Here is a 15,950-nt window from a genome sequence, read left to right as displayed (position 1 = left end):
CCACGCTGTTTACAAAGAGGCAGAAGTTACTGTCTGCCACATCTTATGCTTTTTCAACTCACGGTGCCTTTTTTTTTTATTGTTTCTGCTTAGCCGAGCCGGGCAAAGCTGTTTATGCACTTAGCACAAATGGATAAAATATTGACCTTTCCTAGAAAAAGTGCTGGCTTATTTGGAGTGTTTTTGAATGCTGCTGAACTAGCATGAAGTGAGAAAAGAAAATGAACGTCATTTCTTGGAAAGCGCAACCTCTGAGCTGGAGTTCGGCATGTTATCTGCCTCACTTCTCATCTGATTTGGATTGTAGAATGATAGCAAAGTGACATTCAAACCATCATATTAATATATGTCCAGCAACCAAAAAAAATTGCACATTTTATAAGTTTAATTTTTTTACGTTTGATTCGGCTGAGACCACTGGCCTCGGCTTGGCTCCACGTTCTGCATCTATTGGAAATGCGCGGAACATGTTCATTTGCGGCTATGCTTCGGCTGAGGCTGTTCAACATTCACCGCCAAGTCCAAAATGATTGTTCTTTACCTGAAACTTGACCTGTGGGCTTCGCTCCTGAAAGCACAAGACGATTCAAGTGTAATTGACAGGTTTTATGATGGTTGAGACATCTCTTCCCCCCCCTAGGCTGCCTCTCATGTTTGATTCATTTCTACATTGCTCCTTAGTCAGCACAATCACACATTTCATCAGTTCAGTTTCCCCCACTGTCTTCTGTTCTCGCTACCGATTCGCTGTGATCTCTCTGGCCCTTCGCCTCAGTCCTCTCTGCCTCCTAATCTCATGGGAAACTCCTCAGCGTGACTGAGACAACTTAGGAAATCACTCACTCGCTACCTGACTCCGAATGAGCCATATTAGTTTCATAGTGACAGTGATGGATCCCTTGCATCATAATTAAACCAGATTTTTTTTTTCTTTTCATAAAAAACACATCTATTTTGAATTGAATGTGTGACAGTAATTTGCTTATTTGTCAGCCAAGCTGAACAATATTTTAGGGATGCTAGTAGTGGCATGAGGTTAATAATTGTTCTTACTCTTCTCGTCATTTTTTTTTTTTTCTCTACAAAAATTAGGAAAGTATGCCATGAGAGATTTGATCCATCGGCTACCGGGCAGTAGTAGCAGCAGCAACAATAACACCACCAGCATTGGAACGTCGGGCAATACAGGCACTCCCAGCAAGGCCATGTCAGACGATACGGTAACTGCCATATGCTGCGCACTACATGAAGTGATAACCAAGAATATGGAGAATGCAAAAGCTCTACGCGACTCTGGCGGGATCGAAAAACTCATCGGCATCGCCCGCAGCAAAGGAGACAAGTAAGTAGGTCATGGTCAAGGATTGTTTTGTCTGCGACTGTGAAATAACTCGCGCTTGAAATGTCTCGCAGATCTCCATTGTCATTTCAAATCAGGAAACGCTAAATATTTAATGCAGCTTCTACATTAGACGTCTTCAAAGAAGGATTTTCTATTCCTGCCTTTTTTCCGAAAAGAAGTCTAATGTTAGCTGTTAAATAAATGATGGGGTATTTGATTAACATCATTTGCATCCCAGAAAGCCTTTATTATTTGGTTAAGTTCTGAAGTGAAATGTTTAATCTACACAGAGTTACGATATTAAAGAGTCCATTTTGGCTATTTGACCACTGCATGCAGGAAGGTCTCAGTCCAATTCCTGGAGACGTTTTGATGTCCAGAGTTATTCAGCACAACTCTCAACACCATCTGAAGCTGGTGCTGAGTTGTGCGGCGGTAAAAGAAACCTTCTGTTTTGCAGTCTTGGCTGCTCAGTTTTGCGGACCTGATTATGAAACTCAACAATGCTGTCAATTATGTGGCGACCAAAGGTTTTACACTGTATTTCTTTCGCAAACTTCAGATATTTTATGCACGAAAAGAGACACGCGATTTTCCCTCAAGGCAAACTTGATGGCTTTTCGATGTGTTGTTTACCTCGCAAAGAGGCAGTCTTTGTTGTGTTGTTGGGACCAAATGTTGATGTTTGCCTCTCCCCTTTGCATTAAAAGTAATTATGATGCAGTTGAATTGACTTTATACTTAAGGATATAAGTTAAAGGCTCCTGTTGTAACCATTCCAATTTATAGATTAAACTAAGATTTTGTGCCTGATTTTATTTTTTACACTTCAAAATTTTCACAGAGACCATCATTTAAGTAAGGATCGCTGAAATGTAATCACAGATTATATTCATTTGCAGAATTAAATATCGTTGTCATCTAAGTTGTTCAAACGAAATTAAATAAGAGCATTTTTAAAAGTGATTAAGATCTCATTTTGATGAAAATATTTATGTTTGAGCGTGTGAGCAGCTGTTTTTGAAGTATAAGTAGTTTGTGTGAGGAAATAAAGCAGAATGAAGCAGATGCAAAGTTGGTTACTGACGTGTGGTGATGACCTCACTGATTTACTAATTGGTGGTCTGAACTCAGAATGCTTTAGGTGCTGAACTTTTATTACTAATCGATTCATTTTCACCTGGCTAAATTGAATTTTTAACTACTTCCCTGCTGAACATGAACTAGCTCAACGCAGTTTTAAAAAATTTCAAAATAATTTATGAAATTACAATTAGGTCAGTCAACCTAACTGAATGGGAAACCGACTTGGAAAATGTGTTTGCAGTAAATCAACGAGAGAACGTGTGTGATACTCCAGCTCTGAAACAATGGATGCAATGTAACAATGGGTGACGTTACGTCAAAGCAAAGAAAAAACAAATGTCAGGGAGAAGTGATAAAGTAAATGGAAGAATAGAGTCCTGACTTCAGTTATCTCGCTCACTTGTGGGACAGAGATTTGCTTCATTTTACCCGGCGGGCGCAAAATGATTTTTTATCATAGAACCAGATTAAACACAAACAGCTCTACACCGACTCTGTCAATGAAGTTGCCTGTTTATTTCCTTCACATTTCTTTGACTCTCATGTCCTCATTATTGTCTAGAAACACTAATCAAGAACTATAGATAATGTTCCCTTAATAATCCTTTGTTTGTCTGGATAAATGTTGCTCAGACAGGAGAAATAATCCTGCCACCAAAATATACAAAACAGAAAAAATAAAATAGAAAGCTCCCTAATGGTTGTCCTCTTGGTTAACGACATGTTTAGTGAAAATTTTAAAATGTAGCGTAAATTCTTGTAAGAGGAGCTCAGCGTATTGCACACTTCATCACACACCATGTCTCTCTGTGTGTGACCAGCGGGGAGCCTGGCCTTTATGCAGCCTTTATCTCTCATTCATAGCTGCACCTGTGTTCCCTGTGATCATTCATCTAAGAAAAACAAAACGGAGCAACAAGGAAGACCAAGACAAAATAGACCTTCTTACCACGGGAGACCAAGCAGGGCGTTCTGCCTTGCTGCTATAGCAACCAGCAGGTCAGGGGTTGCCATGACACCGAAGGGTTATCAGACTGAGGTCAAATGTTGATTTATTGTGGAGCGAGCGAGACTAAGTCTATTTAGGGAACTGTGCTCCGGGGTGCCATTACACAGAGAGATGAGGTGCTGACAGAAGCCTCCATAAATGCAAATTTCACAGCGAGAGTAGCTATCTGCTAATAATTCACACCTCTTCATTGTCTTATAGGCCCATAATTAGGCAGTACTATATAGCAGATTTACGCAATTACACATGGCAGAGTTTCAGGAAACACCGCCTACATTTAAATCAAATGTGACTGTTGATCAGTGGCACAACCTGGGCTGAAAAGGGACTGGGATAATATTGTGAGTGATTCAGAGGGTCGGGACAAATGACTGCCGAAACACGTCCCTGCCGTCTACAAAACATCCAAAATATTTGTTCAGCCTGTAGCATCGGCTTTCATTTCAAAAACACGTTTTGGCACATTGCAGGTCATTGCGGCTTTCAAAGATCATTTATCCACTAGAAATCCCTGAGGAAGTAATAACATTAATGGTTCCATTAAATTAAATGACAGTGTTCATTGTGATTTGGACTTTAAACCATCAAGAGACGCACAAGTTTACACTGATTACTCCGATCTTCCAGTTTTGCAAATAAGTTATGGTCTCTTTACTTTCAAACGATCTAAATCGTTGTGTTTTCTTCGGGACAAAGAGAACTCCTTTCACTTCTGCCTGTTGTCAATAGGCTGGGACTCATAAAGTCACTTTCACATTAGTAATTTTTCATCTAGGTGACAAGGAGGAAACCATTAGCATGGCAGACTGGGTCATTTTAAGCTCACACAAGAACTCTGCTTTTCCTCCGGAATAAAAAAGCAAAAATCATTCTCCTTTGAAGAGAGTAATAGTCTTCTTGAAGCCATTACAAGTTTCACCAGTCTACACATGTCTTGTGCAGCTGGTAAGAATGGGAGACAAAGTAACTACACAGCGTCACAATAAATGGGGTCCTGTGGAAATAACTCCCTATATTTTTCTCAATCTCTTTCCAGACACTCAGCAAAAGTGGTAAAAGCAGCCTCTCAAGTCCTCAGCAGTATGTGGCAGTACAGAGACCTGCGCTCCCTCTACAAAAAGGTAGGTGTGTGTGTGTGTGGCAAACTGTGTGTGTTCTGCTGCATTTGTGGGTTCTGAATCATGCTGTGCCACTTTTGTTGTGTTAAAAATCTTTAGTTCCAATTTGAGGTGAGTGTGGGATATTGCTTTCTTGCCAGATTTAAATCTCAAATGACTTGCATCTCTTCCTGCCGTTCTACAGACATTTGACTCGTGAAAAACAAATATCAAAAGCTATGTCAGAACCACACTACAGATCTAGTTTGGCGGTGATGGCACTTCTGTGTAATGGATTTCTCGACAACATAATTAGGAAAAATTGTTATATTTAGAAATCTGGCCTTGGAGCCTGATGGCTTTTCGTTTTCGCTAAAGCAGATGGCGAGGCCGCTTTCTCTATAGAAACATGTTAATGAAGCTAATGAAATCCACATATCCGTCCTGCATTTTGTCAGACGAACAGCGAATTAGTTACTTTTCTAGGTTTTTCTCTTCCTTGATGAATTTCTGCTTTATTTTGTTTTCTTTTCTGGGACAATTTATTTGTAGTTTAACTGTGAAACTGTGCAATTATGTGTGACTGATGAGCTTTGATTTATGTATAAAAACTCAGCAACACATCATCAAAGACAGTTTTATATAATCTGTTTGGGGCTTCAGAATTCAGCCAGCAAGGCCTAATAGGAAAACATAGCAATAAATAGGAAATGGAGGCATGTCAAATACAACTTTATTATTATTATTATTATTATTATTATTATCAATTAATAAAGTAAAAACCAGCATGATCAATTGCTGAGTTTGAGCATGATAGGAAATTTATTGCATACTTAGTTGAGGAAATAGTTTTGCATTTAAGCAAATGTTGTGCTTAATGTTCTGATTGCCCGCCATGCTGTCTTAAAGCATTATTGTGAAACAGCGATGGGACACAGATGTTTACCTCCAATATGGTTCCTTGAAAGAATGCCAAATTAGTTATGATACCAACGAAATGTGTGCAATGTCTGAAAGCTCTGTGATGAGATCAAGAAAGCTTTGTCTCATTAAAGTTTCTTCATGATATTAAAGTATAAACTTTTAACTATGTGGTTTAAGAAAATATTCCCAAAATTCTGTCTACGATGAAACAAAAATAAAGTTGGAATTTAGTCCAGAGTACATCAATGAAGTTCTCTCGTTTTTTTCTCAAATTCTTTTAACTTCACTTGGGAAGGAATCGGCATTTATTTTATCTCTTGACGTTCAAGTAGCAGATAGACATGTTGAAGAAAGTCCTATTTTATGGATACTCTACCTGAGTTGAATATATTGCCTGTGATCCCAGCAGCTTCTCCTGAATAACAAGCATATCGTTACTTCCATACCTCATCAAGACTTGTTTTCATCCATCATCAAGAAGCGGCACAAAACCCAACATAATAGCCAAAAATAGACTTATTTTTCCTGGGGCAAGAGAGGCCGCAGTAAATGTAGAGAATCATGATTGGTCTGTTTTCAAAAGTTATTCAGCAACTGGACGTTTGCGTGTCGATGGTGATGTGTACATTTTGAATTGACTTTGATCTTCAAATATAACATCTTGTAAAGTGCTTCTGATTTACAGTAGTTAGAATATGGTAAAGTGGTAAAGGAAGGGAACTTATGTTAGAACCATGTGCCAGAAAGCAAAACATACCAAACCTTTCCCAAGTAAAATTTGCAATGCTGAGCATGTTCACCTACTTGCTGACACTAAAAGCAGTGGGGTTATTAAAATGGGTTGTCTTTGGTATCATGTAGACAACTGGGAAAGATGAAGCCACACAGATATTGATGCAAGGTGCAAAAGGCTGCAGGTAAACTTCCTGCCTCAGCAGTTTGTAACCTGCATGTCCTGCCGCCACATTGTCATTTTGTACCAACCTATTTCCATTTTGTACTTGTAGACAAACTATGTGTACTTCGCATTAGATACTCTCTTGCTATTCAAGAATTTTTTGTGTAGTGTTGAGAAATATAATTTAAAAAAAATTATCAAATTTGACATATAATTTAATTCCACAGTTTATTGTATTTGGTGAGCTTTTATACTCTATATGTTTTCCAAAGTTTGATGCTTTGATTCCTGTTAGTATCTCTCAAGTCAAATGAATTAGGACAGATAATGGCCTTAAATCAAACCAAAAAAAAAAAAAAAAAATCAACATTTGACCTTTAGATAATATTGATGAGCTCACAGAACCATATGATGGATACTTTAATGTCAGTATAAACATATGAGATGAATACACTCATTCATACAACACACCATTGCACTTAACCCATAATAATGCTGCGTGAGAACACCGACACGTGTAACATTAGAGATGCTTTCAGGAGATGAAAGAAATTCACTGTAAAGCTTCAGCTGTCAAAGTACCAAACATCCCTCAGACAGGAAGGAATCGATACATTGTCAGTGTGAAACGTGGAAGACGGCTCCCTTTTGAATCTTAACGAGTCCCACGCAGCAAAAACATGCAAGAATTGACAAACAATTTAAAATGAGGGAAACTGTTTCTTTGGCTGCCATTCAAACACTTCAGCCCATGAAAAGTGTTCATCTGTCAAAGTACTTGCTTCTTGGGGTCAACCATGAACACACCTAAACAAAGGAGTAATAGAGCTGTGCTGAGTGTCAGCATTTACAGAGGCGCCATGATCAATCACTTCATGTTAATCTTTCGAGTCCATTGTGTTGTATTGCTCTTTTGTATATATATATTTTTTTAATTATGCACACATATGCACTTACTCACACTAAATGCACTTCCAGGCTCATTGTTATTTAGCCAATTACTCAGACTGAATGGTGCAAAAACTGCAAACTAATGAATACAGCATTTAAGAGTAGTTCATAAAGAATGGCTCAGACTGTCGAAATGCAAGATAGGCATATATACCCGTGCATTTCTTCAAATCTGGTGCATGATTTAAATAGTTGCATGCTTAATTTTTTTTTTTTTTAGCAGAACCACATTATTGGAGTCCATGTGTCATATGAGAGACTTTTGTTTCTCTTCAGATCACAAGACGTTTATCTGCCCTTCAGCTTCACTAAAACTTCAACGCTGTAATCGCAGAATTTTGCAGTACTACTTGACATATTAAGTGGGAAATGCATGTTCTTTGTACATGCATGTTTGAGCTGCATGTTTGTACGCTTAATTAATTTGAATAGCACCTCCCAGCTTATTGTAAGTTTTACTGTTTAATTTCCAAGCAATATTAAAACACTTTTTTTTTTTTTTCAAACTTTTATAATGCTGTTGCCTCTTCATTTGGCTTTTTGAAGTCTCTCCTATGCTACATTGTTACATAGACAACCAGATAAGTTTGAACCAAGTCAGCAGCAGTTTAAAGGTGCATTCATACCAGCCACACTGGTCCGCTTTAATCAAACTCTAATCTGTTTGCCTTGAAAGTCCAGTTGGTTTGAGCATGTGTGAATGTGCAATCAAACTCTGATTCAGAGGGAATAAAGAACACTGCTCTGCCCAAAAGCCCTAAGTCTCTGTTCCATTTTTGTTTAGAAGAAGGAAGTTACACTCGGCATCATTCTCAGAGATTTCCGTGTCATTTCCTTCAGTGATTCTTGGTGCAGCGACACCACAGACGAGGAGGTAAACGGGTTTTTCAAAGGGTTTGGTTCGTCTGACATCAGAGCAGTGTGATAGCGGATGGCACCAGCTGAAAATGTAACAAATGTTGCAGTTTTGGTCTCCAGTCGAACAGAGTCTACCAGAGTAGGAGGTGTGACAACACCCTAAAAGTTGCACATATTTCTGGCTCATTCCTTTCTTTCTTTCTTTCTTTCTTTCTTTCTTTTTTTTATTTAACAATGAAGTAGAGGCTCATTCAATGTGTCTGAGAGTCGAAAATACCTAAATTTTGTACTCTTTAAGAAACCACACCAGAACTTTGGTTTAAAAAACAAACATAAAAACACTGAATTCTCATACTTATGCTGTGCAAAGTCTACTATATATATATATATATATATATATATATGTATGTATGTATGTATGTATGTATGTATGTATGTATATGTGTGTGTGTGTGTGTGTATTCAAACTGCTGTTTTATGCATTTAAAGTTTTATAGACAAAATACCTGAGAATGTACTTTATGCAGTCCAATTCTGTAACTGTGGAAATTGTTGTGCTAGAGGACTTTATCACAAGAGTCCAGAGCTCAAAATAAGTGACTTCACTGCTAGTATCCTTGCATGACATATTAGGTCATGGGTGTTAGCTGCTAGAAAAATCCTATTAGTCTCCAATCCAAACATGGATTAACATGGAGTTTAGACAGGAGTGGAGTGGAATGTCACTGGGAAGTGTTTGGAAGCAAACCCAAAGGAGCAAAAAGTTGCAGGTTATGACATTGTGAAGTGGATTTCAGGATTCATATATATATTTTTGTATATAGTTCAAAGACGAGAATGCTTGAGATAGCATATTTGTAGTTGTTTTGATGAGGAGAAATCTTTTAATCTGTAATGATTCAGTCAGTTTGAGATGTGTCTCTAAGAGCTGTGTGCTTTGAGGTCTTGAGGTAATGAAAAAGTTTTGAAAAACACTGTCAAACAGCATGGAAGTGGATGTTTGTTTCTATGTGAGTGCGTGTCTTTGAAAATGTGGGCTTTAAAAAAAAAAATGCAGTAAGAAGAGTTAATCACATCCTGCAGCGGTGTCAGGCTGAAAGAGAGGGGTGAAAGAAAAGAGAATCGCCTCATATCGGACGGCAGGCCTGCATAACAGCGTTTGAACTTGAAGGAGAAGTTGGAAACCTATGAATAAACACTAACTCTGTATGAAAATACCATCTGAGATCACTTGAAAGACCTCTGATGCAAGAGTCATTAATAAACCAAATGTGTTTGTACCAACACAAACACTGACTTTAGGATAAATCATGTATAATAGTCTCCAGAGTGCAGTAAAGCACTACTTTTACCAGAGTTAATTTGGGCTCTTTGACAGAATGTGTCCCCACTAAGAATGTGTATTTGTGTGTGTGTGTGTGTGTGTGTGCGTGCGTGCGTGCGTGCGTGCGTGCGTGTGTTTGTGTGTGTTGGGTGTAGCTGTGCGTGTCACATCTAATCTCCAGCTTCTAGGAAGGGTAGCTGTGGGTCATCTTTTAAGTAAACAACAAATGAGTAGTCCTGTTCAACGGGGGACTTCCACTGAAAACAGGGAACCGAAGCATGGTCACTTTGCAAATAAACCTACCGTGCTAATAGGACCAGAAGGAGCAAATTCTCTGAATCATCCCAAACAAACATATGAGCCCTTCCTCCCTCTCATAACACTGAATTTCATATTCACACAGTCGCACTTTGTCATGTCCTTGTTCAGCGAATTTTCCTGTGTTGGCGTGGTGAGCCTCATTTCTTGATGAACGATCTGTCTCGGACGCTTAATCAGACACGTTCGCTCTCATGCGCGTAGAACCGCCCATAGATCATGCATATACATCGCAAACTCGCACAACTCAGACCCACACGTGTGACAGATGGTGTTCAGGGTCAGGGAGATGCTATGTTTGTCATACATGTGACAGATTTACAATACGTTTTCGGGGATTCATAATTTATTATGCGCTTGTGCCATTTGAGTTGAGTGAGAAATTAGAGTTTGATGTCTGTGTGTGATGTCACTGATTGCAGTCCAGAATGCTCAAGATGTTCCTGTTAAATTGAACAAATGCATCTGTAGGGAGTAGTGTTATGTAGTTTAGTTGCATATAAAAATCCTTTTTGAATGCAGAGCTGTTCACATATGGTCCTGTTATTGTCACCGCATAAGCACACATTTACTTCATTTTGTGCAGCTGCTAGCCTCCATCCTCCTTTTCAGTTTTGTAGACTGCAATCTGACATACTTTGAATAAACGGTGAAAAAAATTCACTTTTAAAATCCTCAGCAGATGTCAAAGCAACCATAGATCCAATAAGTAACTTTTTTCTGGTTTCTCTCTGATGTTCAACTTGTCTGTGTTAGGTGAACAGAGACAGAGGATTGCTGAGTTAACCCCCCTGTTAGCGTGGAGACTACACAACTGCTTAGAAAGTCAGAAAGGCAATATTGTGGTCCACATCTGTGGTAAGGATGTCTGCAAAAAAAAAAAAAAACGTACAACTGTAGTATCTAGGTCAATCTCTTAAAGAGTAAAAAAAACAGGCAACAACGCAGAGAGACGTAAAGGTCAGAGGCACATAGATCCTGCGAGAGCAGGCGGAACATGTGTGAGTAAATCACTCACTACAGTAAATCTCACAATCTTAGTGTGAAGTGAGTAGGAGGGCATGCATGAATTGGAGGAATGAACAATAAAAAAAAAGTCTTCAATGGTCAGTGAGATCCAGAGGGAATCCACCTCTTACTGTGCGTAACCTTTTTTACAATTTGTGCCATAATGGCTTTCTGGCATTAGTGGTGCTAGACCCACTAATCCCCCCCCACACACACACACACACACACACACACACTCACCTCATTTGTTAAGGCACTAATCGCTTTTTACCTCACAGTCCTGTGACCTTCAGCTGACTATCCGGTGATGGTGAGAGCAACAGGCAGACTGGTTGCCTAGAAACCCACTTTCTTTGTGTTTTCCAGTTCTTACAGTGGGAGCTGAAAGAAGGTGGGTGGGAGGAGAAGGAAAAAAAACTGATGAAAAGTGTAAAATAGATGAGAATTTGTGAGACCTACACTCAGAGAATTAATTGGCTATTTTTGCAAGGCATTACAGGTACTGTATGTGGGTTTCGTTGTTGTTTCCATCTCTCTTTGTTTTATTTAATTTTATTTTATCTTTTTAACTGGTAGCTTTACGTCTTAGGGTTGAGTTTTACCTGGCTTGTTTCTCGTTCTTTCACCCATCACCAGGGCCTTGTTTTCGGAAAAAAAAAAATGTTTTCTACCAATCATTCAGAGTGAATCTACAATGACTTGCCAACTATGGGTGGAAAAAGTAAACGTTAAATTAACTTTGTCAGTATCTGCAAAATAAAAAATATTTTATTGGAGATTTTTTATGTTTTGTCATCTATTTGCCCTACATGGGACATAGACATCCTAAAATAAAACCCCACACAATCATTATATAGTTCAGGTATTGCTTGTTTTGCTCTTAGAGGACCTCAAGGAACCCTGTGGCTCATTCCCCATTTGTGAGGTACATCTGTCATCTGCACACTACATATATCACTCTGCAAAATACATGTATCATTCAATATTCAGCGACCGTGTTCACTTGAGTGGCCTGACAGTCTGACAGTATCCAGTCACACAGCAGTCCAGAGTGCCGCAAGAAGGTTACATTGTGTTTAATGAGATTTGTTGTTGGGGCGAAGGAGAACCAAAATGTGAAATGAGGTGAGTGAGAAGAGTGAAGGACTGCTGGGAAGAAAAAAAGGAGAGGTAAAGAAAAAAAAGAGTGGTAGGAACTACCTTTGAACTACTATGCGTCTAAAGATCCAGTTTTCTATTAGTTGTTAGAGGCGTGTATATTTTCCATGTTTGTGGTACAACTACGCAAAGGAGTCATTAAAATGTAACAAACTCAAATCAAGCTGATTTTTATCTTCCATCAAAAGAAAAGAGTTCAAACTACCATGGGGTATTTCAAGCAGAACATTTAATTAGTCTGCAGCAGGTGGTGGCACTTCCACAATGGCTTCAACAATGATTCAGAAGAGATGACTCAGAGCGATTTGTAATGAAACTGAAATATCAGATTTAATATCATCCTACATCACATGATATAAGCATATCACAAGTTCCCATAAACGCGTACGCATTCAAACATCTGTACAAACTATTAGGTCAGAAAGCATCAAAACACCACAGCGGGGAAAAAAAGGGAACAAATAATACTCGCTCAAGCATCGTTACAGCTAAGCCGGTGACTTTGTGTTAGTTCAACAGTGATCGGAGCAGAACAGTTCTCATGAAAACGGATTATAAGAGTCAACAACAGTCACAGAGCTGGAACCAAATTTAATTTAGCATTAAGATAATTGGCTAACTAAAAAAAATAAAAATAAAAACCTAAAGCACAAGCAGATGATTGAAGATTACGTGAACATGCCCCTTCATCGGCTTTAACGTCTGCAGCTCTCAGATGTGGGGAAGTGGTGACTGTAAGGACATTGGAGAGGTGAATCACTTCAGTGCAATGCAGCTGTGTGAAAGGACATGGATGGAAGGAGAAGACAACTCAGAGGTGTAGAGACGATCAGACAGTCGGCGCAGAATGTTGGACAAACAGGGTAACAGCTGAGGAAGACAGAAAATATGGCACAAAGTGAAGAGAGAGAGAGGGGAATGAGAGAGGAGGTTTTGGGGTAGGTGGAAGTAGTAGAGTAAGGAAGGAAAGAGGTGATGAGAAAAACTGCAACAATATGCATATAGGTGCAGACATAACATGAGAGTGAAAAGTGGGCTGAAGTTCATGCAGCCCTATTTTCTGACAGAGCTCTAACAATATGTTACGTGCTCAATACTGTTGGTTGGTGCAAATAAACTCTAACCAGTCTTTTTTTTCTCTCTGCTGTGTGTTTATTTTCTAGGATGGTTACTCCCAGCATCATTTTGTGGGTTCTGCCTCAACAATAGAGAGAGACAGACAGAGACCCTACTCTTCTTCACGAACTCCCTCCGTTTCTCCCGTCAGGACATCCCCAAATAACCGCTCCGGTGAGGAAAACATCCTGCGTACGTGCATACGTACAGCATCACATTCCAGTTTGTTTAAATTAAGAGTTTGATTTGGTCCACAATCAATTTCAGATGAACTCTCAAGCCAGCCCAAAAGAAGCGTACAATCCACAGAAACAAACTCTTGTCTGTTGAAAGGGAACCAAACATTATTGGTGTCGTTGTCCATTAGGAAGGACTCATTTGTGTCTCAGGTGGAGCTTCCTGGCTGATGCCCTGACATTGTTGCTTCAACATTTCCACCTAATGTTCTTTACCTGTTATGCTATTGATACTATGAAGTGTACCAGTCCATTCTGTAACTACAAACCCCCCCAATATGATGCTGCCGTCCTCCATAGTTAGGATGATCTTCTCAGACTTCATTTTTTTCTCCAAATGTAATGACAGTCATCACTCCTAAACACTTCAATTTCAGTTACATGAGATCACAGGGCTTATCATCAAAATCAAAGAACTTAGCTGTTGAGAGAAATTGCAGTTGTATTGTTTTTTTTATGTTTCTGGAAAATTAGTTTCTTATTCCATTCTGTAAGATGACTCTCTTACAAGCGTCAGCCAGCATCTTCACAAGGCTTCTGGCTTCTCCATGATGTCATTTGAAAAAAAAAATAATAATAAATTAACTCAAATCTAAATCTTATACAGTCCTGACATTATCGTCTGGGCTTTTCCAAATTGTTGCAATCCATAGCAAATGTATTTTATCTAAACTTCTGAAGAAAATAGAATAGAGTAGAATGAAAAACATTATTTCATGTTTCACAATGGGATAACTTATGTGCAATCAGAGCATTAAACTCACACAAAGGTAGGAGTACGCACAGTACAATAACAGAATAAAAAAAAACAATAACATACTGTACAATAAGGACACAATTTCAACATAACTACAAGATAATGTACTCCACTCCAAAAGAATGTTCAACTGAGTGGGTTAATCTAAAAATGTTCAAAATATAATCATTAGAAAAACAAAATGAAATAATATTTCATTATTACGGCATTTAGAAAATAGTAATAATTGTGCACATTCTAAACCAGACCAGTTTAAACTTTCAGTCAACAGAGCTAAGAAGGTGAAACATGTTTTCATACCGTGCATATAAATATCACGTTCAAACTGTATCTGTGTCGCATCTAAATTTATTTACATTTGTGATTTTTTTTTTCCAATAAAATTGAAAAAAAAAAATGCAAACACGTTAAACCTGACATGCAGACACATCGATTAGCCAGTAGCATCAACATTCACCAGTCCATCAGTTTTATACTAAGACTAAGTAGCTCCTGGCATCAGTGCTTGCCATCTATTGGCTGTCATGCTATGAACTATGATTATCATTAGCCTTTAGCCTGAGCCCACTGGCCTTCATGCTTTGCAAGAGTGCATTAGCATTAGCTGTTAGCATTGGTAGTAGAAGAGCCTTTAGGTGTTCTTTCTCCACACCGGGCTTAGCAAGCTGATGAGGCAGAAAAGTACTTTTCCTTCCTCCCGGCTTAGAGAGGTCTTCAAGGACCCTGCTGAGAGACAGAGAGAGAGAGAAGTGAGGGACAGAATAAGTGTGTGTGTTGTGTGCAAGCATTAGGAAACAGAGACGAAGGAAGGGATGCGATAAACAGAGAGGGAGATAAAAAGCAGAAAAACAACCAACACGGAGACAAGAAGAAATGAGGATTGAGGGATGGTGCAGGGAGGAGGCTGCGAAGGCTCTGGATTTGACTTTGGCAAGCGACATTGGGAGTCGTTTTGTGTTTATGACACCGTGGAGTTGAGGGAGTAAAACTCTAAATCACTGGATGCGACTCTTTATCCTCCTTCCTCTGCTTTGTACACACCCTGTCTCCCACTCCCCTCTCATGCTTTTAACTCGTCGTCTCACTTTCTCCTCTTGTCCTCCTCCACCTGCACCTGTTCGCAGCAATATCCTCACCTCTTGCTTCTAATCTCTTACTCCTTCTCGACCACACACTCGCCCAGGCACGCACACACGCACACAAACCCACATACATTAGTATCTCCTCACTGCATATGCTCCAGACTGCAATCCGAGTCCTCAGAGATGGATCAAAGCAAAAGGGTGTAATGAAGGCATGCAGCCGCATTGGGAAAGGAGGAATGAAAGAGTTGATGTGAGAAGAGAATGATAAAACCGTGAAAGAGGAGCTGAGTTAAGGGGCTGAAAGAGAGAGAGGGCAGCGAGGAATACAGAGGGAGAGACCTGTGCCTCCCTCATGGCCACCACAGGGTACCAGGATGTTTTACCCTCATACAGTCAGACTGAAGGCCACTACTGGCCAACCTCCCTTGGTCACTGTAACCAGTGATAACCTTTTCCTTGTGGGAAACTGGCAGGTTTAATATTTCAACTTTTGAAATCCGACAGTAATGATAGAATTAGTGTAAATACCAAATGTCCTAGAGCATAAAAATCTTTGGGCGGAAAATAATCCAAAATACATAATACAGATGCACGTTTTAATGTATGCATGTATGTTTTCAATATCTAAAACAAGAATACTAAAAAAAAACAAAAAAACATCAAGTAATATGCACTGTTACAAAATGAACTCTAGACTCCTGATTCCAAACAAATTGACCAACTCTAGTGATACCGGCTGTCTGCTTCAGTGGCAGACAAATTCAGGCATGTTCATCAGATTAA

The 15,950-nt window shown here is 39.1% G+C and overlaps 1 protein-coding gene across 1 annotated transcript in view; it reads left to right on the top strand.

Annotated features, from left to right (window-relative positions):
- The window catches only part of LOC103135280 (catenin delta-2), a gene marked incomplete at its 5' end in the record, with an annotated part of 124,492 nt that extends 110,710 nt beyond the window's left edge, over positions 1–13,782 (top strand). Inside the window, 3 exons of the mRNA XM_007547923.2 lie at positions 1,093–1,342; positions 4,474–4,558; positions 13,137–13,782. Coding sequence (XP_007547985.2) covers positions 1,093–1,342; positions 4,474–4,558; positions 13,137–13,334 — 533 coding nt within the window. The remainder of the gene's footprint in view (positions 1–1,092; positions 1,343–4,473; positions 4,559–13,136) is intronic.
- Positions 13,783–15,950: the final 2,168 nt, after the last annotated feature.

Source organism: Poecilia formosa, unplaced genomic scaffold (assembly GCF_000485575.1).
Source record: "Poecilia formosa unplaced genomic scaffold, Poecilia_formosa-5.1.2 Scaffold23, whole genome shotgun sequence".
Taxonomy (NCBI): Eukaryota; Metazoa; Chordata; class Actinopteri; order Cyprinodontiformes; family Poeciliidae; genus Poecilia; species Poecilia formosa.
The sequence above is the reverse complement of the archived record's forward strand: the minus strand, read 5'-3'. Positions and strand labels throughout refer to the sequence as shown.